Source organism: Anopheles gambiae, chromosome X, assembly GCF_943734735.2.
Source record: "Anopheles gambiae chromosome X, idAnoGambNW_F1_1, whole genome shotgun sequence".
NCBI classification, from domain to species: domain Eukaryota; kingdom Metazoa; phylum Arthropoda; class Insecta; order Diptera; family Culicidae; genus Anopheles; species Anopheles gambiae.
Window position 1 is genome coordinate 4,927,101 of NC_064600.1, and position 23,378 is coordinate 4,950,478.

Here is a 23,378-nt window from a genome sequence, read left to right on the forward strand (position 1 = left end):
TTGCTTTTCTAATTATCATGTAAAAATAAACAATATTAAGGCAAGATAATCTATTAATTTGCTCATCCACGGCGGTAAAAACAAACGGTCAAAAATGCTGCTTGGGTTTGTGATAAACAGGCGTTACGCGTAACGCTAGCGTAACGTAGAGGGCTGAGGCTTACTTTTACCTACCGAACAAAAAAAAACACATTGTTTTAAATAGTTATTTCAAATAGTAAAAAAAAAATTGTTAGGTCCTTCCCTGTATTGGGATTTTAAGAAGTGAGGGGGGGGGGGGATCTGTCGTTCAGTTTTCTGCTGTGTTTGAACTCAAATTTATCATATGCATTTTATTAGAAGATATGGCTTTCTTTCGTCTTTCGTTGCCTCAGCATCTTGATGTTCAGAGCTGGCGAACGAGTGCCCTCAGAGAAGCTAGTGTTTGACAATTTAGTAGCTCTTTTCAACACATCGGAGCTGTTCTGTTTACGTTTCCAGTATCGTCCCTATATCATTTACTCCATCATTTATATGCTTGAACAAACCGTGGTCTAATTATCTCATGACACCTAAGCAATAGCATTGCCAGCGAACGACGCATGGAGGTTAGAATGCTGCTTGGGTTTGAGACCCGCAAGCGTTACGCGTAACGCCGACGTAACGCAGAGCGCTGTTGATGTTCGCCGAACAGTTTTTGGGACTACTTCTGGTGGGATCTCTGTAGGATATTCCCTTCACAGCCTATTTTAACAGTGATTTAGACGGGCAAGAATTCGTTTGAGATCACGCAGGATGTTTGGTGACTGATTAGCGAGTAGCTATTAGCAGACAGAGGTTCAATATCGCTAATTTCAGATTTAGGACCCCCAAAACCAGGAACTAATTGAAGTTTTTCCATAAAATGGCTATATTGAGATGTAGGTTTAAGTCAGCAGTGTCTAGTTCCAATAAGCATGATAACAAGCCATATCTTGGAGATACATGAGCACCATGCAAATCTGTGTAGAAGCAGCAGTACCCTCATTGTACGGGGTCGGTCTTGCAGGTGTTTGAGGTAGAGGTTCCCAATGTAATCAAAGCCTCGATTTTGTATGCTCCGAACCTTTGAAACAGTGATAGGGAACTTCGGGTGTTAAAACTGGGACCCGAGAGACCTAAGCGATGTGTCTCAGCAGATTGGGCAGCAGTAGAAAGAGAAGCAGAGATCTTCCAGATGTATTCTTCTCTGGAGACAGATAAAACAAGAGTGTAAAGCTGATAATCGTAGATAATCTGAACCTGAATATAGTAGAGCACACTGCACAACGACCATGTCGGTTGGATCGATCAATAAGACGCCATCTCGTGTGCACTCTCCGCCTGTTGGCGCATGGGAGAACGAGCGGGGTCTCGTACACTACCCTGGAATCGGCGTACGCAGTCTTTGCCGCCTGCAGTTGCTGGAACGAGCTGGAGTTGCCAGGGAGCGCTGTGTCAGCCGCTCTGTACTACAGCGAATCGTTAGTGGTGCCCAACGGGAGAAGCGGGAGAAGGGGGTGTGTTAAGTTTTGCACGAAGGAACGGTGGAACTAGTTTGTGTGTGATTTTTTTTTCTTACACTACCAGCCCCCCCCCCCCCCCCCCCTCCACCACACTCCGAACAGTGTGCCGTGCATCTGTCCCATATGCGCGGCCTTTTTGTGTGGCCTTTTGCCACCCTGTTTCACAGTCGCTATCCCCTCCCCCCCTTCCATCTCCCTTTCCCCGCCTCATACGCTCTGCTCGGGCCCTGTCCCCACCCCGCGCGCGCCCGTCGTTGTGTGAGTCGGCTGTGTGCAGCGAGCTCGGCCGGCGGTTCGCGGCCACGAAATTCCACGAACCGCGCTCAGTACGTATCGGCCGGTCGCGACGACGAGATAAAGAGTAGCAAAGTAGCGCCCTAGGTGCCAGTGCAGAAGAGCGCGGAATAGCCTCCCCCCCGCTTCCCTAGGCGGTACAAAACAGTGTGGGTGGGTGGCGGACTGGGGTCCTACGGGATTCTGGATTTAGGGAAGCTCTAGGGAGCGCTCAAGCGCCATCGTTACCGCAGTTCGGCGGGGTTTTTTGTTCGATTTTGTTTCGCGATAACGTCCCTTAAACCTCCCATTTCCCCCCCATCCTTCCCCCAAGTGTTACTCCCGGTCACAGCATGCATGTGTGCACGTGCGAGATGTGATTGTGCGGGCGCGCGCACACAACCAATTTGTGTAATCGGAGGCGAATGCTAATTGGCCTGCTCCAATCAGTGTGCTTGCCGTACGGAGTGTGGGAGCAGACACCAGTTTGCCAACTCGTGACGGCGCAATGATTGCAGCATTTGACAGGTTGAGCAGTGCTTAGAATCTCCCGGGAAGCAACCAAAAAAAAAAAAAGAAGAAAACTACACCACCATTAACCTAGGACCTCTGTGGGCATCTGGGGAAAAAAGGGTTCAGAAATATCAAGCGCTTTCCTTACCGCGGTGGTAACGCGTTTCGTTCGACTTGCTATGACGTAAGAGCCAGTTCAGTTCCGTCACATTTTACGTCATTCGCGGGTCGATCCTTCCGATCGGCCGAGCGGCCGCAAGCAAAGACTCTAACAGCGACCCAGAGAAAGACTCTAGGCGACGAACCCCCCGGTTTCGCAGCGAAACGTGGTCGCCTGTGTGCTTAGTGAGGTGAAGCGAATATTTCTAACACTTTCCCCCCCCCCCCATTCTCCATCTCTTCTCTCCCCCCCCCCCCCTCCCTCACTCTCCTTCCTGGCGGGTCGGAAAAAATTTCCAGCGTCCAGCTCTAGCGCGCAGCAGTGCCGACAGCCCCGGCGGACCAATGTGATCTGGAAGCGCAGGGCTCCGATCCAAAGTGCCAGCGTACGAAACGAACAAACAATTCGTGGTGGTTGTTGTTTGTGCGCAAGCTTCTGCGCAATGAGCGGCTGTCAACTGCGCCGTGTGTGTCGCAGCCGAACCAGCCGCCACTAAGCGAGGGTGTAGTGTAGAAGTATGTGTGTATGTGTGTATTAAAAAAAAAAAAAAAAGCCGCCCCGTAAAAAGTGCACAGTGACGGCGGACAGGACCCGGGACCCGGGGGGTTTGCGTGCCCGCAACAATCAAACAACTCCTCCCCCGCAGTAGTGGTGTAGCGGTAGCAGACAGCAGCAGCAGCAGCAGCAGCAGCAGCAGCAATTGGAGCTGGTGCAGCAGCAGACAGCGAACCGCTCTTCTATCAACAACAACAACAACAACAACAAAAACAGAGCCCGTTGGATTAGCACGATCAACAAGGGTTAGTACACATTGACATTGGGCGCACATTAGCATAAGCACCCACGCGCAAGAAACTAAACGAAACCTCCCTTAGTGTATAGGTGTGTTTTTGCGTTTGTTGTCGCTGTCCTCTCTGCCTCTGTGTCTTATAATTAGGTTTCAGCAATCGAAAAGCCAATGCTCCGAACGCACGCACCACCTCCGGGCGGGCGCCGGAGAAAGCGGAGCAGCGCTGAAGGACGCAATCTATATCTACACGCGTCGCGCGAACGGGTAGCAGTAGTAGCAGCGGTAGATGACAGACAACGCCGCCGCCGCCGCCGGGTCGCTTACACATTGCATAATAACTCGTATCTGTTTTATATTCTCTCACTCTCGCGCCGCTGCGCAACGTTCGCGCATTCCTGCCGCGCATTATTTTTTTGTCTTCTCTTGTTGCGTCGCTTGCCGCAATCCTCTCAAATCCTTGCACACGAATTCCTCCCGCTTGTTTCGGGGACTCCTTTCCCTTTTCCACCCCCGTCGCTGTTTCTCTCCGCCGCACGCTTTCGCCAACGTTTTGCTGCATCTTTTGCTGTGCCGCGCGCGGTGTTGCACCTTCTCCGCACGATGGTGCGTCTCTGGTTTCGCTTTCGTTCGATTTATTTCGCATTTTTATTTTTGCGCTATTCGGCTGCCTTTTGCGCTCGCTCTCTCTCTCTCTCTCTCGCTGTGTCTTTCTTCTGCTGCGCGTCAAACCCTTTGGCTGCGCTTTTTTGATTTTTGTTTTTGTTTCTTCCTTTTCATTGACCGCGAGCGCAGCAGCGAAAAATTATATCATCGCATGTCCCACACACACACACACACACACACACACACAGCACGACGTACGATGTGCTTGTGCGGCGCGAATGGAGAAAGCGCAAACCACAGCGCCACAGCGGAACGGGGCCTGGAAAGGGCCAACCAGCGCCAAAAAGGGTTGCGCGGTTTGTGGATGGCGAGGGAAGGGAGCGGTTTGTGTGCGACCGAATGGAGCGGAAAATGAAACGGTTTATGCTGCCCACTAGGCGCACACGTTTCACTTTCGCTCTCGATTTTGTTTTTGAGTCAGGCAAAAGCAACACAGCAACAGAACGCGGGCGAGCGAGTGAGTGAGCGAGGCAAAACGGGACCCTAACCTCAAAACAGCCTTCGAAACCGACACGGCATCGTGTCCCCCCCTCCCCTGCTGACCCACCCTGCCCACCCATTCGTTGGCGGCAGTCGAAAACGATGGTGGAATTATGAATCGAGGCTGATGTCTTCTGCGTGACCGCGTATCGATCGATCCACACCCTTTCGAGCGGCACTGACCAATCAGTGGGGGGGGGGGGGAGGGATGAGGCCCCTGAAATCTGACCAGCCCAAACCGATTGGCGAGGTTCTTGTTCACGCTCGGTGGCACCGCATTCGCCTCCGCACGAAGCCTGCCCCATTCGGTGTGCAGAGTGAAAGAGCGTTTGTCAGTTCATACAAACGCTTTCGCTTGCAGTTTGTCGGTGGCCCGTTGCAACAGCAACTGCAACTACGCCTGGGTGTGCACCAGCTTGCAACAACAATGTTTGTGTGTGTGTGTGTGTGTTTTTTCGCTAAAACATATGGTTGCATGGGTGGGTGCAACTGCGAACTGCGCCGGTTCTATCTCTATAATTGCCGCAACGGATGGCAAACGGTTGGAATTTCAAAATAGAGCCACACACATAAACACACAGTCACGCACACACACACACACACACATAGATCGTCGGGCGTTGGTGAAGCATGGAAAGTGTACACCCTCGGGCTTAAAAATCGTGCTGCAGCTGAGAAAATTGGAGTATCACAAAGTCCGTGCCGCGCCGTGTGTCTTGACGTGAGAGGGAGGTTGAAGCTCGCAGTAAATCCCTCTCCCCCCCTACCCTTCCGCACACTCTAAAAACGCAAGCTACAACCACCTCACTTATCTGACGGAGGAGGGAAAGGGGTGGAGTAGGAGTCTGAAAGGGCGGTAGTGGGTGGGCAAATTTCGAAAACCGCTGCAAAACCACAGCCTATAGCAGCAGCAGCAGCAGCAGCAACAGCAAATAAAGCGTAGGAAAGCGTTTCACTAGGGCTGCCAGCGTCCGGCTTGCCACGCCAGCTGTTTGCTGTGTGGCACCTGCCCGCCCCTCCCCTTAAATATCAATCTGGCTTGGCAGCCGCACGGCCGCCGCTAAAGTTTACGCAGTGGCCTTTTAATTAATCACTGTCGTTCGGGAGGCGGGTTCGTCGCTTGCCGAGGGGGGGGGGGAGTTCTTTAAAATGGGGGGGGGGGGGGATGGAAACACTTGAACCAGTGACCAGCTGGGCTGGCTGGCGACTTTGGGACATTTGCTACTTTTAGGTACAACGTTCCCTTGATTTTGAATTGCTTGAAGATGTCACCAGACTTGCAAGAATAACATCTTTTTTTGTATAACGAGGCTCAATCGACTTATCAGAAGTTAGTCCAGTAGTCATAGTCAATACATGACACTCAAAGAGCTCATTAATAGCGTTGGATGAAGTCGTCCATTAGTTCAAGAATAGTCTAGATCCTAACGGACAAGCAAATGAGGGCCCTAGACCGTATGCAGGGTTTGGACACTCCTCCAGGAGACCAAGACCGCCAAGACAAATGATTCTGGAATTATGTCTGGAGGAAATTCTGAATTTTAAGTCGTGCTGAAGACTACATTACTGAAGAATTCTCCCAAGAATCTACCAACAGGTACATAATTTGCTCATACGTTTCTAGTAGCTTAGGGATGGTAGCAGACTTAAGTACAAGGTAGATGCTACCTAGACCTTAGAGACATTGAAAGACATCTCCAATATGCAATTATTCAACCATAAAACCCCCCACAAACAAGTATGTCTCCCAAGAATCTACCAACAGGTATATCACTAGCTCATACGTTTCTAGTAACTCAGGTTTGGCAGCACACCGCTAAACACTATCGGAATGTTCTACCTTACACCCTGAACCTTGGAGACATCGGAAGACATCTCCAGTATACAATAACCCAAGCAGTTTATCCTCCCCAACCGGTCTGGGAGGTTGTCAGGTCTATTGTAAACAATTCGCTTCACAGCATCTTGCTTTCCCGAAGATGCTTTTACTGTGTCCAAAGCCACGGCTAGAACTAGCAATAATTTGTAAGAACCCGAGATTACATCTTGGATGAAACCTGCTGCTGTTTCCAGCGAGTAGTCGTCTGTGGATGGCACAGGTCTTCCAGTAAAGAATCCAATCCATCAGGCAATGTCTGTTTGCACCAACTCGTCGGATTTGTAGCACGCGTCCACGCGCCGTCCAATGGCGGCGAATTCGCTCGATGAAGCTTCTTAAACCGGCTGCGAAATGAAAGGCACGTCTGTTAGCAGGAAATGTCCCGATGCAAAACGGTAACTTGCCTTCCTGGAGGTGTGCCATAAGTCGGACTCCAACAGGTTTAATGCATTCCGCATCATGTCTCGCTTGTCTAATATCATGGTTGTTGGGATTTTCTAGAGCTACTAGAGAGATTGTATTACGCTGCAGCTTATCCAGTGATTGCCTGTTTTTGTATTGCTTGATTTCGATTGTCAGAAGTCGTTCACAAGTGTGGAGAACTTCATCAGGGAACTTCATCTACTGTTTACAAATATTCGTCAGACAATGTTTGAGCCAAACCCATTGCAGATCTGATATCCTACCCGTTTGCTATGTCCGATGTCGTCCAGCAAATGATGTATGCACCAAGCAGGATCCCTTAAATTGAAGAATGCAGCGATCAAACCCCTGCCAACAAGTTGTCGCTGTCATGTAATCGTGTTTTGCTGAGGAATACATTCTGAGCTTACCGTCGAAACAGGGATTAAGCTGTGAAAGCTTACAGAAATTTGGTTTTTGTAGGATTTCTTCTAAGCACGCGTCGGACTCTAAGCAACATCAGAAAAAAAAAACACAAAATCACCCCAAGTAGTCGAAGAATTCACACCTTCACTCTGCGTGAAGGGTTAATTAGGTGTTGCTGGTGTTGTTTTCTCACCCTCCCAGAGCTTGTGTCAGAGCGCAACAGCAGGAGAGAAAAAAATGGGTTTTGTTGTGTTGTTTTTTTTTTACTAGCACAGCAATGGTTGCAATAATAATAATAATAATAATAAAAAACAGAAACCAGTAAAACACTCGACAAGAACAATCTTTTCGCCCAACTTCCCCCTCTCCCCGCTGTCCCCGAACGCTGGGTGATCTGCATGGGAGCTCGCGCTGGCTGGCGGGCTGACTGATTTTCGCTGCCCGCAACAATTGTGGGAAAAAAGTGCAACTGCAGCCTACCACCCCACAAAGCCTCCACACACACACACACACGTACAAACACCCCACGGGCTGCAACGGTATTGTTTGCCAACCAGTGTGTGTGTGTGTGTGTGTGTTGATATGGGCCTGCCTGGTCTCTCCGTAATGGGCTCCGTCGCCGGAGTACAGTAACACATTCCAGCAACAACGACCGAGCTCCCGAGTCTCCAAGTGCCACTGCAAGGTGTGTGTGTGTGTGTTTGTACATGAGGGAGGCGCATTGGGGTGGGTTACAATTAGTGGGCTCGTAAGCGAAGCGAGTGGCAAAGGGAAAAGGAGGGTGCGCAGGCGGCCATTTGGCATTCACATTTAGCAACCATTCTCGTTCGAGGTTGCGAGGCTTAAAAAAAACCTACTTGTGCGGTTGTGCAGTGCGCCTTTAGCTTAAAAAGGGTGGTTGGGTGTGTTCCATTTCCCCCCCCCACCCACCCCCCTCTCCCGGCCCAAACGCTCGCCCTATCCACTATCTCTTTCTTGCCTTTCCTTCACATTCCTGCACTGCGAGCGAGCGGCGGTGTGTGAGAGTTTGCTCTCTTTTCCCGATCGAAATGGTTCAGCGCCGTTCGAGGTGTAGCGGCGTCGTATCCAGCGTGTACACCGTACGGCTGTGGGTGACGTGCGGGGCCTTTGGCCTTCTCCGTTTGGCTGGCTGGTAAGGCGGTGAGCGGCCGGCCCAACCCTATTTGCCAAGCGTCTTAGTCCCGCCAGGTACCAGCGGCTTAGGTGTGGCGCGTTCCGAGGCTGTTCGGCCCGCGTGCACGAAGGTGAGGCGGTGAGGGATGAGGGGACGGTCGAAGGGACGGTCCTGCCCAGCATCCTGCCCGCTCCGGCTCCGGCGCTGTGGCTTCCGCACGCGCTGGCTAGGCGCGGCCCGGTTCGAGCGAAACTTGCGGTGGAAAAATACCGTTCCACCCCGAAAAAGCAAACGAACGACACAAACAAAAACAAAAAAAGAAACAGATCACTCTCGCTCGAAGAAGGGGAGGGGGGGGGCAGAACAGAAAAAGAACCTTGATCTGGCTGTGGGTTCGCGGGTCCCCGCAGCCGCCTAGAACCGGCCCAGGGCAGGGCGCTACGATCGGTACCGTTCACCGCGGCGAAAAGAATGCGCCCCGAACAAGGGTGTGACGAAATAATTGGATCAAGTTGTCGCTGTGTTGTCCGTCCGGCTCTCCGGGTCCTGCACACAGGTTTGGGGCCTGCTGATAGGCCTTCATGCTTTCGTGCCACCGACTCGTGACACAGCGAACGGTACGGTGCCAGCCAGTTCAGCCTTCGAAAAAACAGCGCGCGAGCGCGGGCCTTTGCCTGATTACGCAAATTGGATGTGAGTACGAAAGGAAAAAGAAGAAGAAGAAGAAGGCGAAGAAAAAAACGGCCGAAAAGATTCTGCTGCAGCTAGTTGTTGAAGTCGAAGTCGAGCGCGAGGTGATTGCAAGCGCACGGAGCGAACCTGTGCGACCCGGTCAGAACGCAAACTACTATTTTGCAGCCCGCTCGGGGTGTATTATTTGCCGAGGGCCCGTTACCCGTTGGATGCTGGCAGTGCAGGAAGTAATTAGGGGAAGGGGGACATCGCGTGCAATCGATCGTTTCTATTGCTTAATTCTTCATCCTTGAATATCCAATACGCGGTAACATGACAGCTTGGGTTGCAGGAAGTCATCCACTAACTGGCAATTAGGCAAAGTCGTTGGAGTGCCAATGAACTGGAGACGGTTTCCTAGATATGAGCATCTTACAAAATCAGGTTCAATGAGGTTCAATATCGTTACCAATGTCTAGATACCTTTGGAGTTAATTAGAACGTGATACTTGGAAAATCATTTGGTTCAATGAATTTGAACATTTGGTTCAATGAGGTTCAATAATGTTACGAATATCTAGATATCTTTCAGGTTCTTTTAAACTGGAAACATATTCAGGATGTGAATGTCTCTTATTGTTTAGCACAATTGAGTCTGAATATTGTCCTAATATTCTTCCTCAAAAACTGAGAGCGGTCCTATACTCTTAAACGCATTGTAATAGTCAGTCCAACATAGTAAGCAATGTTTAGAGATCGTTGGAGATCCTAATCACTGGGCACGGTGTCCTAGATGTTTCAAAAGTTGGTTAAACGAGGTTCAATAATGTTACCTACGACAGGAAATCATTCAAGTTCTTAAACTCTGGAAATACATTGAAGATGTAATTGTCTCTTACAATTTGGCCTAATGAAGTAATGAATAATTCAATGTCTGATTATATTTTGATTGCTCAAGAACTGGGTACGGCCCAAGATGTGATCATCTCCCGATATAGACACGATCACGTCTTACAAAGTTAGCAATATCTGGAAATCTTTGGAGGTCCGCAAAACTGGACGCGGAGTCTTGTATGTAATCATGTTCCAAAATTTTATTCAATGAGGTTCAATAATGTTGCCATTTTCTAAATGTCTTTGATGTTCTTACAAACTGGATATGGTCTTAGATGTCTCCCAAAATTGAAACTCGGACGGAGCGTTCTTAAGACTCTAGAGAGTATTCTAACGAGTTGAACAAAGTGAGCAATATACGTACATAAATGTTTGGGGATGTTAAGAACTGGACTCAGTCCTAGTTGCGATCATCTCCGGAAATATCGCTGGAAGATAGAGTCATAATTCTGTACCGTACCCACTAAAAACTCTTCAAAATATTCGAACTGTACTTCAAAATATACGAAAAAGTAAGCAGTGTCTAGAAATGTTTGGAGTACCTAAAAACTGGACACGGTCGAAGATATGATCAGCTCTTAAAGCATAAACATTCAAACGATCAAAGATACTATCATACCTCCGTGCGCCCTCAAGCCTCTGCAAAGCATTCGAATGGGTTCAACAAAGTAGGCAATGTCCAGAAATCTTTGGAGTTGTGATGCGATGATGTGCGAAGATGTGATCATCTCCCGAAATATACACATTAGAACGCTGCAAATCCGTACCGTACGCCCTCAAGACTCTTCTCAAAGTCCATTCTAATGGGCCTCAACCAAAGTTGGCAACTCAGCGTGCTGATTGCTTCCCGGTCGGTAACCGGTGTCGTGATTTCAATCGATTGCGAGATGTAATGGTAGGGAATTGCACCTTCGCGGACGCATCCGGGATCGCTCACACGCTCGATCGCACGGCTGGTGCGCCCGTATTACGTATCTGGAGCGTGATTCAATCACCCCCCGCCTTCAAGAATCTGTGGCGCGAATCCGGTTCGCGTTGTGGCGGCAAAAAAAAAAAAACATTCGAACGCAATCCCGCAACGTCGCGAGCCGCTCAATCTGTTGAAGCAGGAAGCAGGTTGCCTGAATGGGTTCTGACAGCGTCACGGTGGCGAGGGCCCACTTCGGGTCCGGTTGGGTGATTGGCAAGATTGGCATCGGTCCTGTGATCACGCGCCGCGTACGAAGCGTCGAATCGTACGCGGAAGCGCATTGAACCTCGGCCACAACGGTCAGGCGCGTTACATTGAGGACAGTTTTACACAGCGGTTGGAACCTGTGGTGTCCTCGTGCGACCACCAATAACAACAACAACAACAGCAAAAGATACAGAACATATACAAACCGTAACGGAGATGTTAGGCGCCGTTTCGCTACAGTTATTTGCCCGCCGGCAGTAATCAGTAATGGTTCGAACCCGACCCGCGTGGCCTTAGGGCAGTGTGCGTTTGTTCGTTATGGTTTTTTTTTTTGTATGTGTATGCTTGTCTTGCACCTCCGGAGATGCTCGGCCCCCTACCCCATTCCTGAGGGGTTCGATCAGTGCCGTCGTCCGATGTTCCGAGCGCCAAATTAATGATCCCGGTACGGTACACGGTTGAGATTTCTGCCCGCCAAGGTTAAGTGACTGTCTTGATCGCTTCCTGTACACTTTTTTGCCGTTACGAATTAAACCTGTGTAAGCGTGTGGTTTTTTTTTCTGTAGCTAAACGAAATTAAATTTAAAAGAGTACATCACAACATTTTGACCGCCGCTCAACTGCGGAAGGCCATCGAGCGTTCGATCAGTCGGAAACAGCTTCCTACGTCGTTTAGCAGTCGCTTTGAATGATCGATTGCTGTTGATGTTTCCGAGAAAGACCTGCTCTAACGGTCACACCATAATTGAATGTGACAGCGCAACATGTTTTTTTTTTTTTGCTGAGGGAATTCTTCACGACCGATGGCAGCTCTTTAAAGGTGACATTAAGGTATACACGCTTACAACTCAAATGCAGACTACTGTAAGGCAGTTCTAAGTTGTTTTAAATTTTTCTCCAAATTTTCGGCAATTCGTACCGCATTTTGCATACCAAATCACCAATGCCATTTGCCCCGAAGATCTAGCATGTTTGGTGTCTCGGACAAAAAACTGGTAGCAAATGGTATGTGTAGAGCTTTATAAATAGTGTGCGGCCGAACTAGGGTTGCACAAAACAAACGCCTCGAACAAAACAAGTTAGGGGGTTTAGTCTCGTAAGTTCGATACCCCGATGTCGCCATGCTCTGACCGTCGTTCACGATCAAAAGCTCTATCCGATCTACCGTGAACATGGGATTTAAAAGGTTGCTAAGCGAAATATTATTTTGATTTATTAAATCCGGTACACTATTGCGACTTTGGCAGCAGCTGAAGAAGTCACTGTAAATCATAGACCTAACGCTATTTTCTCAAATAGCACTAATGGCCTGACGTTTATAGAGCAAGAATCGTTACGAAACCCATTCATACAATCTGTAGAACCATTATCACAAAAACTGTTAAGATTAAACGAATTTTGTTGGATACCAGGACATAAGGGCATCGCAGGAAATGCAGGAGCTGATCATCTTGCGAATGAAAATACAGGGTTTCCCACGATTTATTGGTTGGTTCCCATCAATTTTTGGTGGGTTCCCATGTTTGTTTGGTGCGTTCCCACGATTTTTTGGTCGTTTCCCAGAATTTTTTGGTGCAATTGTATTGATATCCAATCGGAAAATACCAATAAATTATGGGAACAAACCAAAAATCTATGGGATACGACCAAAAAATCGTGGGAACGCACCAAAAAATCATGGGAACTGACCAATAAATCGTGGGAAACCCTGTAAACGGTCATAGATCATGTTGTTGGATCTATCTCCAGAGACGATGCCTTATTGTGGGAGAAAAGATTAATACATCAGAGCTGGCAAAACATATTTGATCACCCATAAGTAATCGCCAAGTAATAAAACAAGCAGCGGCACCGTGGGCTGATCCACTAGATCATAGCGATCAAAGAACAATTACTAGATTGAGAGTAAGATTCAGATGTTTCAAATACAAACAATAGCAATGCACGTGAACGATTGGCGCTGATTGAGTGTGTCTTCTGGTTGTTTTGCAAATTTCTGGACCTCTGGACGGATTTCTTACAGGCATCTCTTTAATACGACGGTTCATGTGACTTACCAACAAGAAGGTTCTGAGGACACCCATTTCAACTGTTTCCAAGGGCCACTGGTAAAGGTCTCATAGGAGCAGTTGAACTCACAATTTCAATTTCAACTTCAATTTATTTGATTGTCAGCCTAGAGAGGTTAAACAATACCTACCCTTATTATTACCTAATCTAATATGAACTGTAAACTAGAGATTGAAGAATTCTGAAAGTAACGAAGTAGTGTTCTGATTAAGTGCACGAATACAAGTAAGGAAGGGGTCGTTGGATCTGAACACAGTACAACGATAAACCACACTCAAAGTATTACGCAATCTCAGTTGACGTGTAGGTGCATAAAAATCCCATGATCCTAGGAGTATCGGTGCATCAATGCTGCCATCAAGGATTTTGGAGATGAAGCGAGCGTGTGCTGCATTACGTCAATTTTCCAGAAATCTTGCAGATTAGTCTGGAATCTTCCGGGGTTGGCCGGAGTCCTCCGGAGTCATCCAGAATTCAAGTCGGTAGGAGACGGCTCCGAATGACTCCAACTTTGAGCGACTCTGGTTGACTCTGGACGACTCCGACTTCGGGCGGCTCCGGAAAACTCCAGACGACTTCGGACGACTCCGGACAACTCCGGATGACTCTGGACGATTCTGACTCCTGATGACCACGACTCCGGGCGGAGCTAGTGCTTCCCATTTTGCCGGAATTGGAATTTGACTAACAATAGTCCAAGTCGGATCGGAGTCTTGGTTGCGCTCCAGAGAGCACATTACAAATCTGCAGCTTTCTCAGTGCCCTCACGATGTGTTTTTGTGCCGGATCTTCCATCTAGCATCGCCCCCGGTGCTACACAACCTCACAGCTTCTGGCCGAAAAATCAAACCAAACCACTTTCAAAGTGACGACATCGAACGTCAAAACGCACAGCACACCTCCCCTAATGTATGCTTGAAGCTAATTAATTTAAATAAACTGCCTTACCATGGTCCCCATCATTATGATCCCCGTCTGCAGCGCTGCGGACGGACTGCCCTCGATCCGTCCGATCGAAGAAACTGTCGCCGAATGTCAAACAGATGAAGAAGACTCCCCCCCTCCCCACTACTCCCTTCCTCCCTCCCTCACGCCACACTACCGGCGGAACCGTCTGCTCCCCGTCGGCTTGGGAACGGACGGACCCATCTTCCGCTGGGCCGACCATTTTCTCAACCCGAAAATGTGTGCTTGGCCGTTGCGAAAATGGAATGCTTTCCACCCCATCCCCACTGTGGGGCAACGGGGTGTCACGACCTCAACGGGCCCTCCCAAAAACAAAACAAAAAAAAAAACACACAACAAACCGGGCCTAGCCCAGATTGCGGTCAAGGTGAGGTGTCTAATGACGCATAGCGAGAGAGACAGAGAGAGCGCTGCGCGCTCTCACGCGAAACAGATCGCCGATATCGCTGTGTTCCAAAAAACAACCTCTCCCTCGTTCCACCAAAAAAACACGCTCCACAAATGCATCCACAAGTGGTGTGTGTGTGTGTGTTAGTGGGGCTGAAAAAAGCGCATTTTAATGTGCGCCCATGTCACCGCTTGACACCGACCGGCGCGTTACACATCTAACGGTGCCATCGTACGCGCACGCGGGAAGATCGATATCGCGAGGATCGCAAGGCACTGCACGGGCGGATGATGGTAACGACACTTGTTCGATATTAAATAACAGTTTATTGCCGCGGCAATTGGGATGAGCTTTTGCCGGGCCGTTTTGCTTTTACACGGCTCGCCGCGCCGGAAAATGAAAAATATGCGCGAGCCGGCGAAGCGCGTCATGCGGGTTCGTCGCTTGCGGCCAGGTCGGTATATCTTTTTTTTTTTTTATTATTGTCGTAATGCTGTTGCAAACTGTTAAGGTTTTTTTTTTTTGTTGTTTTTTGGTGTGATCGAATTTTTGATGTTTTTTAAGCGGTTCGCGATGCAATACACGCCGCCTGCTGCAAGATGGGCCGCCTGCGCGATACACTTTCACACTCGGCCAGCTCGGCTCGCTTGACAGTTTTGTAGCCTCCGCTAATGAACGGCGAACGGCGTCCGCCATCTAACACGTCGGAGCGCTCCTTCCGTGACATTATGTGATGATTGGAATTTTGGGTTAGCGCAACGGGCCATTTCATTACAGCGAGAAAGAAGAAGAAGAAGAAGAAGAAAACGAAGCGCAGCGAGCGGCACAGTGTTTGCACGTAAGATTCACGTCCTCACGTCTTCCCCCCCCCCCCCCCTTTGCAACATGCGAGCTTTAAATTAATTCATAATTAAATTGACTGACGGGCGGGCTGCTGCTACACGCCCGAAAATTGACTCTCCGGCGCGTCTTTGCGGGCGCTTATTTTCTTCCCCGTTCCCCCCCCCCCCCCCCCCCCCTATTTTCTGCTCCGTTACTGGAGTTGGAGTGTATAATGCATCCCCCCTCCCTCACCCCCCGCCACCCCCTTCTCTATCTTTTGGGTGCAACAGCACGCGGGGAGGGCTAATTTCGTTTCCTTTCCCTCATTTTCACCGTGCCCCAGCCGCGGAGAAGAATCTTTTACACCCCCCCCCCCCCTCATGCACTTTCTCCACCGCCACGAAAACACTTTCGCCCTATTCACACACACACACACACATGCACGCACACATTTCTTTCCCACAAATCGTGTGGTATGGTTCGTGGAACCGGTGGGAAGCCACTCGCGCGCCCGTGGAAATTGCGGGTGCCATTTTGTTTCTTTTCTTTCAAAATTGTTTTGTTTCTTTTTCTTTTTTTTTGCTGTTTTGATTTACCTAGCTACTTTGGTGGAGAGGTTGGGAGAGCGGTTGGGGGTAAAACTCACACATGAGCGGCCCGTTCCCGAACCCCCCGAAAGGCCGCCGACAGCGGCCGGCGGGCACATCGAACTGGCTGGTGATGCAAACATGTGATGCGCTGACGTAAGGATCGCATCGCTTCACCGGAGCACCATTTGCATAACATCCGAGCCTGCCTATGCGCCGAGGAAAAGAGAGAGAGACAGAGAGAGAGAGAAAAAATACGTGTTGTTTTGCGGGGGGAGAAGGAGTTTTTCTTTTTGACGTGCAGCGGTGCACCTGTCGTGTGCCGAAACGCTAATCTTTATCCGACGCTTGCGTCGATAATGGTGCAAAACTGCATCGCGAGCTTATCGGCGGCACCGGCTGTCCGGTAATGTGGCAAAGTGGCCGACAAGCGGCTCAGGGAAAAAGGGTGTCCCACGTAATGACCGCGTCCTGACGCTGCTCTGAAGTCGCACTGGAAGTAGCAAGGAAGAGAGAGAGCGAGAGAGAGAGAGAGAGAAAGAGAGAGAGAGAGAGAGAGAGAGAGAGAGAGAGAGAGAGAGAGAAAACGATACATTTCACCATCCGTTCCAAGGGGATTATTGATCGCACCGGAGGAAGGACAGGAGTGAAAAAAACCTGAATAAGATACAACGCGTCACGACGCGATTAAGTCGTTCGGAGAGAGCACGGTTGGGAGGGAAGTGGACTAGGACCAGCGGTAGATAACCGGGCCCGCAGCTTTACCAGGTCACCATTCTGCGCGCTGCGTCGCTGCAACAACACCTTCGTCTGTCCTGCAGTCCATCGGGGGAACAGGGCAGCTTCGAAGGCGAAAAGGTGGCTCACTGTGGCTCACTAAACAGCTTCACAGAGCATGCTGAGCTTAAAACGGAGACACTGTTTTATCCAATGGTCTCCCGAATGGCAAAAAAACATCAGCTACGAGGCTGCGATCGCCACTCAAACCAGCTTAGAAGCATCCTTGTCGGTTGCGAGTATTCATTTCAAAATTCTTTTCGCACCCATTCAACGAGCAATCGCACTTAGTGAAACATCGTTATGTGTATGAGACAGTCTAGGGCAAACTGGGGCCAAACAGCGCTGAATTGGTTAGTTGATGGTTTTGTTACATTGATTTATTTGAATCAAATGAAAGTTACCAGTGCCAAACAAACCGACTCGAAACCAATGGAAATGTTATCTGTATTATACAAAAGTTATTTGAGAAGTCTCAAGTTTCGCTACATTTTGCTTTCGTTGCTGTAGCCATTGCTGTAGAATTGATCTGTCCATGGTTTTGTTTTTCAAACCAAACACCAGCAGAATAACTAAAATGTTAAACCATTGTTTGGTTTGGTGTATTATTGCTCCTCTTTTATTGTTTTATTTGAGGGACTTTGAAGGTCCATCAGAATATTAGTTTTTTTAAACTATTCTGGGAGGGATTGGTTTCTATAATGCTTCTTTACTTCCTGTGCATTTTGTTATTTTCGCACTTTGTATTGTAATAAATGTTAATTATTCCTTTCTGAATGTAATTTCTGTTATTAATTACTGAATCTGGGTGAAAATCCTTTGTTCAGTTAGAGATGTCAAACGAACGAATAATCAAATTGTCTAAAATTCTTGCAATCAGCATTTTTGACACTTCAGCTCTAACACTCGAGTCACAGAATTACCCATACGATAAAAATCGGGTTTGAGCTATATTTACTTTTTACCGGCTTTGTATTAAATAACGAATCTTCTGAGGTTTGTTTCCTACTGTTTGATACAAAAAAAAATTCAAAGCCTTTAAGAACGTTCAAAAAAATTTATTAGTGTCCCATTTTACTCCGTGCTGCATTATCTCCTGGTTCCCTGTAACTCGTATTGACCATCCAATTGGATCCAATTGGATCCACTTTCGGCCACTTTCAAGCTGCCAGTTGCTCTTGTGCAGCGATCAAGCTCCCTTGTTTTTCTGTGAAATAGATCCAATAACATGGTAAAGGCTGATCGGTTTTAGCGATGATTAACAGGCCAATTCAGTGAACTTTTTTTTCCCTCTACTGGAAGTACTGCTGTTCTGCAATGATTACTGACGACCCGGTTCACACCCCTCGGCAGTGTATGTTTATCCAATAAAAGGCCATTTCTTTCCTTTTTTGTTGTTGTTGTTGCTCCTCTATGCTGTGCTGAACTGGATCTTGTATCGAGTCAGCTCAGCCAGTGGGCAAAAGGGGGACATGCACATTTCTAGCGCACAACGCCCATTCACCTCACGGCCGTTGCCGGCCTTGCGACGATGCGACGTTTGACAGCGGTTACGACATCTCCCGGTCCCGGACGAAACCGTCTCCATAAATAACGACCGCTAGACACACATGCACGGTTGGTGGACGCGAGTTGTAAAATCGACCAATCCTTGCCCTTCCCCTCACGCCTCACGGCCGGCAGATTAATTTGTCACGTTGCTTGGCGCTCACTCCCTGCGCGACTGCGCAAAGCCAAACAAACAAGCAGCGTCGCGATGACAAAGCGCGAACATCGTCCGACCGGAAAGCCCTCGAGCGCAAATTGGGGAAGAGCAAACCCCCACCCCAGGGCGCTCGTATACATCCATCAAATGTTGCTCATCCGCACAGAGGACGGTATCGACTACGCAACGACGGGAGGGTTATGCAAAGAGGACTACAGCAGCAGCAGCAGCAGCAGCAGCAGCAACAAACAAGAGGGAAGGAAAGAAGCAAAGACAAATGAGCATCTTGGAAGCTGGCTGGCTGTTGCGGCAGTCCCTAATCAGGTTGGGGTTTGATGGCTGTTTTCATTTCGATATTTCAGATTCGCTGCGGCAGCTTTGTGCCAGCTGCCAAACACACACGTGCCGGTATCGTACGTTCGATGCCTTCGCTTTCGCACATCGGTGCGGTAGCAGTGGGCGGAGGTCGTTAGCGTGCTGTTAGTTTTGCAACAACACTCTGCGAAGATGACCGATAAAGAAAGAGAGGATATAGAGGGAGAGATAGAGTAATAGAGAAAGAGAAGGAGATGGGAGATAGAGATAAATAGCCACATTGATTGATTGTAGTGATCCGGAGTAGAGTCTTGGATCCTGGATTGAAAAACTGAATCCAACTCGGAAGCAAAATCGGATTTGAATGAATCCAGAGTCATCCGGAGTAGTATGCTACAGTCGGATTCAAATGAACTCATCTGGAGTCGTTTGTACTCAACTAGAGTCGTCAGTTCAATTCATTTGAAGCTATCCGGAGCTGTCTGAAGTCACCCGGAGTTGATCCGGAAATCCTCGTAGACTTCCGGGTGACTCCAGATGCATTCTGGCGACTCCAGTGGAATACAGATGAATCCGAGTTTCATTCGAGAATTATAATCCAAAAACATTCGGAGCCGTCCGGAGGCATCTGGAGTCGGCTTGATGACTTCAGACAGCTCCGAAGGTCTCTGGGCAACTCCAGATGAATCCTGATGACTTTAGATAGAGAGTCCAAACGACTCCAGATGAATCCAGATGAATCCAAATTTAACTGAGAATAATAATTCGGACACGTTTGAAGTCGCCTGAAGTCGTACAGAGTGATCCAGATGACTTCATATGATTCCGGACCACTTTGGACAACTCCAAGTAGCTCCAGATGAATTCTGATGACTCCAAATGAGTCCAAATGACTCCGGATGTGTCCAGATGAATCCGATATATTTCTGACCGTTATAACCCTGAGATGTTCGGGGTCGTCTGAAGTAGTCCGAAGTTGCCCAAAATCTCCGTAAGTAACCGGGATTCCCATAAATTCGATCATATTCTAGACATCCCGAATATCGTAGATCCCCCTTCTCTCCCACTCCCCATCTCTCAGCTCCTCTTCTTCCTGGACTTCCTGGACTTGCTCTCCAACTCCGACATACACTGAATCCTCCGAAAATGTTCAATTTTCCCATCACTCATTGATCGATGACACCCTTTATGCCCGATTCGTGCAATATCGGCTACTGTCGGCGTTGAGTCATCTCCACCACGCTGAACGTACGTCATTGGAATTCAGCTGAGAAATTTCTCTGACGTCAGAATCTTCCCCAATAACAAAATTCCCAAATGCACACACAGCGCACGCCACACATCAGTACGCTGCAGAGCGCGATCCGGCAAGGTTGAGCTTATTCTAATCCCAGACACGTTTCCCCTCCGCAGATGTCTCGTCGCAGTGCCGTCCGGGGCCTTCGACTGCTGGTCTGTTCGCTGTGTCTGCTCAGCTACCTGCACCCGGCCTCGGCAGATGCTCCCGAACGGTAAGAGAACTTCACAGCACACCCAAAAAAAAGGCACTGTTCCCAGCATTTGATCGCCTCCGTAACTTTCCCTCCCAGCAGCAGTAACCGGCGGCCAATGCGCCGGGTGGACGCGGTGGCCACCGACCAGGTGGAGGACCGCACCAACGCAATCGACCAGCCGCTCGACCAGGCCCTCCAGCTCAAGTACTACGACGTTGTCTCGGTCGACCTGGTGCACCGGCTGCCGGCCGGCGCCGACCCCGCGCCCGACACGCTCACCCTAGTGGCGGCCGGTGCCGGCGAAGGTGCCGCCGACCCGGAGCAAACGTCCGACGCCAAGGTTTCCCCCCCGACCCCGACCAAGCCCGAGGCGGCCAAAACGCTAGCGGACCAGGTGGCCGAGGGCAAGTACGGCCTGATCCACCGCGAGCTGTTCCAGCGGCGCCCCGAGCGGCTCGGCATCCTCAACTACCGCCGCAACGAGGAGGTCCCGCTGGACGACGAGCGCAACTACGGCGGGCTCCGGCCGGACGAGATCTGGCTCGCCGAGGACCACCTGCTCGTGCTCAAGGGCGGCTCGATCCGGCACGGCAGCAACCGGTCCGGCGAGCCGGACGCGCCCGCCTGGCAGCCGATCGACGACTACCGGGCGCCGGACCGCCAGGTCCAGATCCCGGCGAACCCGGCCGTCCCGCCACCCTTTCCCGTGCAGCTGCGCGAGAACGGGCCGATTGAGTTTATCCGCGGTCGTCAGGTGCCGGCATTTAATCCGTTCACTAACGAGTCGGCCTTCCTCTTCACCAACAAAGCGTTCCCGGTCATACGGCCGGAAGATTTCGGCGGGCAGCATATTCTTGCCGGGCCGGCGGCGCACAATGCTACTGGCCAGCACCGCCCGGCCGGGCTCCAGTATCCGCCCCCGGTCAACCCGCCGCCCGTCAGCGACAACCGCACGTACTCGAACCCGTTCCTGAAGCTGCCCCCGCCGGCGCTGTACGCTGGGCCGCCGGCCGGCGGCTCGCTGGACGAGGCGCGCAACCGCACGGCCGGGCTGCCGCCGGGGCTGGACGAGGACGACCCCTCGCTCTACTACCCGCCGCCGTACACGTTCGAGTACCGGGGCAACTACACGAATCCGGTCCCGCCGGGCCCGCTCGTGCCCGGCATCATCCTGCCCCCGCCGCCCAACTTTTTCATCCTGAAGCCTGCCGGCAGAAGCAATGGGACCAGCGTGCGGCCGCCCACCACCACCACCACGGACCGGCCGAAGGCTACCAAACCACCGAAGCAGTACGTCAGTGTGCGGCCCCACCCAACGACCACGGTGGCACCACCACCACCACCACCACCCCCTTCGGTGAACAGTGTAGCGCCGGCGAAGATTGTGCCGTCGCGCGTCGAAATTCAAAAAGCCGTCCTCAAAACGTTCGTGCCCGTGCTGGAGGTGTACGGTGCGCCGCCGAAGCCCGCCAAACCGGCCGCGAAGCGACCGCGCCCGAAACCGACCGTCGCCAGCGTCGCTACCGCCACGCCCGCCCAAACGCCGTCCACCAAGCTGCACAAGATTCCGCCCGAGCAGCCGACCGCCGGCCAGCGGCAGCCGGTGTACGCCGAGTACTTTGACGTGCGCACCTCCACGGCCAGACCGCCGGTGGGCTGGGGCGACGTGGGCGTGCCCGCCGGTACGCCCCAGCTGCCCCGCACCTACCTCCCGGTCGGCAAGGTGGAGCAGGCCCGCCCGGTTGCGACGGGCGCCCCGCCCGACTACGGCTACGGCTACAGCCCGATCGAGCAGTTCCATCGCGAGGTGCAGACGATCCGCCAGACGCTCCAGATCTACGAGAAGGCGAACAGGCTGTCGGGCAAGGGGGGCAGGACGTCGAAGGCGCACCACCACCACCACCAGCAGCAGCAGCACCCCCAGCCGTCCCTTGCCAATCTGTCGCTGTCGTTCGATGGGAACGTGTACCGGACGCTGTTCCCGGAGGAGGTGGTGCTGCCACCGCAGCAGCTCCCAAGTGGGCCCTCCTATCACCGCCCGCAGCACCACCACCAGCCGCAGCCGTACAAACCGGCCTACGAGCCCGCGTACGTGTATCGCCCCGCCGCCAACAGCGTCCTGCCGCCGGTCGACCTCCCGACCGGCTACTACGTCACCAGCACCGATTACGGCCGGCACGGCGCGGGCTACGCGGATGCGGCGGCCCAATCGCACCCACAGTACTACCAGCCGACTGCACCACCACCGCCACCACCGCCCCAGCCCGACCTGTCCTACATTGCGCCCGTCATACTGAACAATGGCGCGAGCGGGTACAACCGCCGCCCCGACTTTGACCCCTCCACCACCACCACCAAGTCCTACCTCATCCTGGACCATCGGCTCCAGCGGCCCCAGCCGCCGACCCAGCCGCCCCTGTCGTCCTACCTGTACCGCAGCGGCGGCGGCGGCGGCGGCGTCCCAACCGGTGACGGGCAGCAGGGGGTGACGGGCCCGGCGCGTAACCGGTACCTCGAGGGGGACATACTGGTGAACTACAAACATCCGCTGCCGGTGCTCAACCCGGACAGCGAGTTCCTGCCCTACCATCACCGGCTGAAGGTGCGCAAGCGGCAGAATGTGCGCGGGGCGGGCGAGCAGAAGCCGCGCTACCATGGCCAGCCGCTCTACAACCACCGGTAGAGGCTCGCGTGCGAGCTGTGGGTAAAGAGTGGAGCAAGGAGGCGGTCGAGGTGGACGTGGCCGAAAGGATGCTTGCTTGGGGCGCACTCGCACTCTCTTAGCCGCGCTGTCGGGATGAATTTGAGTGCTTGCGTGCGCGTGTGTGTGTGTTTGCGTATGTGTGTGTGTGTGTGTGAGAGTGTGTTTGTGTATATATAGCGGATATATAATGGCTTGTTTGTGCGTGTAGCGCACCGAAACACGCGCAAATGCGGGGGGGGGGCAAATACTCAATGTGTAATTATTATCTGTTTCTCTTTCTTCATGCAACACTACACTTTCCTTCGTTTGTAATGTTGAGCCGCTTTCAGCTGTCGTACTTTTTTTTTTGTTGTTGGGGTGGGAAGCAATGGCAAGCGCCCTTTTACCGGTTCCCCTCCGGTGGTCATAGTAGCGTTAGAGAGAGAGAGAGAGAGTGGATGGAGGGGGAGCAGCCGGAATCTGGTGCGGTTGCGCAGGTTAAGGTCTCTGCCATAGACTGTAAACGAAAATCGCTAAATAAAGCTAATAAATCACGATACAGAACAAAACAACGCAAAAGGTTCA

The 23,378-nt window shown here is 51.1% G+C and overlaps 1 protein-coding gene across 9 annotated transcripts; it reads left to right on the forward strand.

Moving 5' to 3' along the window:
* The first annotated feature begins 1,427 nt into the window (after positions 1 to 1,427).
* LOC11175616 (uncharacterized) lies at positions 1,428 to 23,365 on the forward strand. Of its 9 annotated transcripts, none has more exons than XM_061655904.1 (4): positions 1,428 to 1,481; positions 2,769 to 3,269; positions 20,031 to 20,128; positions 20,207 to 23,365. In XM_061655904.1, the coding sequence occupies exons 3-4, from the start codon at positions 20,031 to 20,033 to the stop codon at positions 22,791 to 22,793; spliced, it is 2,685 nt and encodes an 894-aa protein (XP_061511888.1). In that variant the 5' UTR covers positions 1,428 to 1,481; positions 2,769 to 3,269; the 3' UTR covers positions 22,794 to 23,365. The 9 variants fall into 9 exon arrangements, with proteins under 9 accessions (XP_061511888.1, XP_061511882.1, XP_061511838.1 ...); XM_061655898.1 differs by lacking the exon at positions 1,428 to 1,481 and adding an exon at positions 1,493 to 1,517; XM_061655854.1 differs by lacking the exon at positions 1,428 to 1,481 and adding an exon at positions 1,827 to 2,324.
* The last annotated feature ends 13 nt before the right edge of the window (positions 23,366 to 23,378 follow it).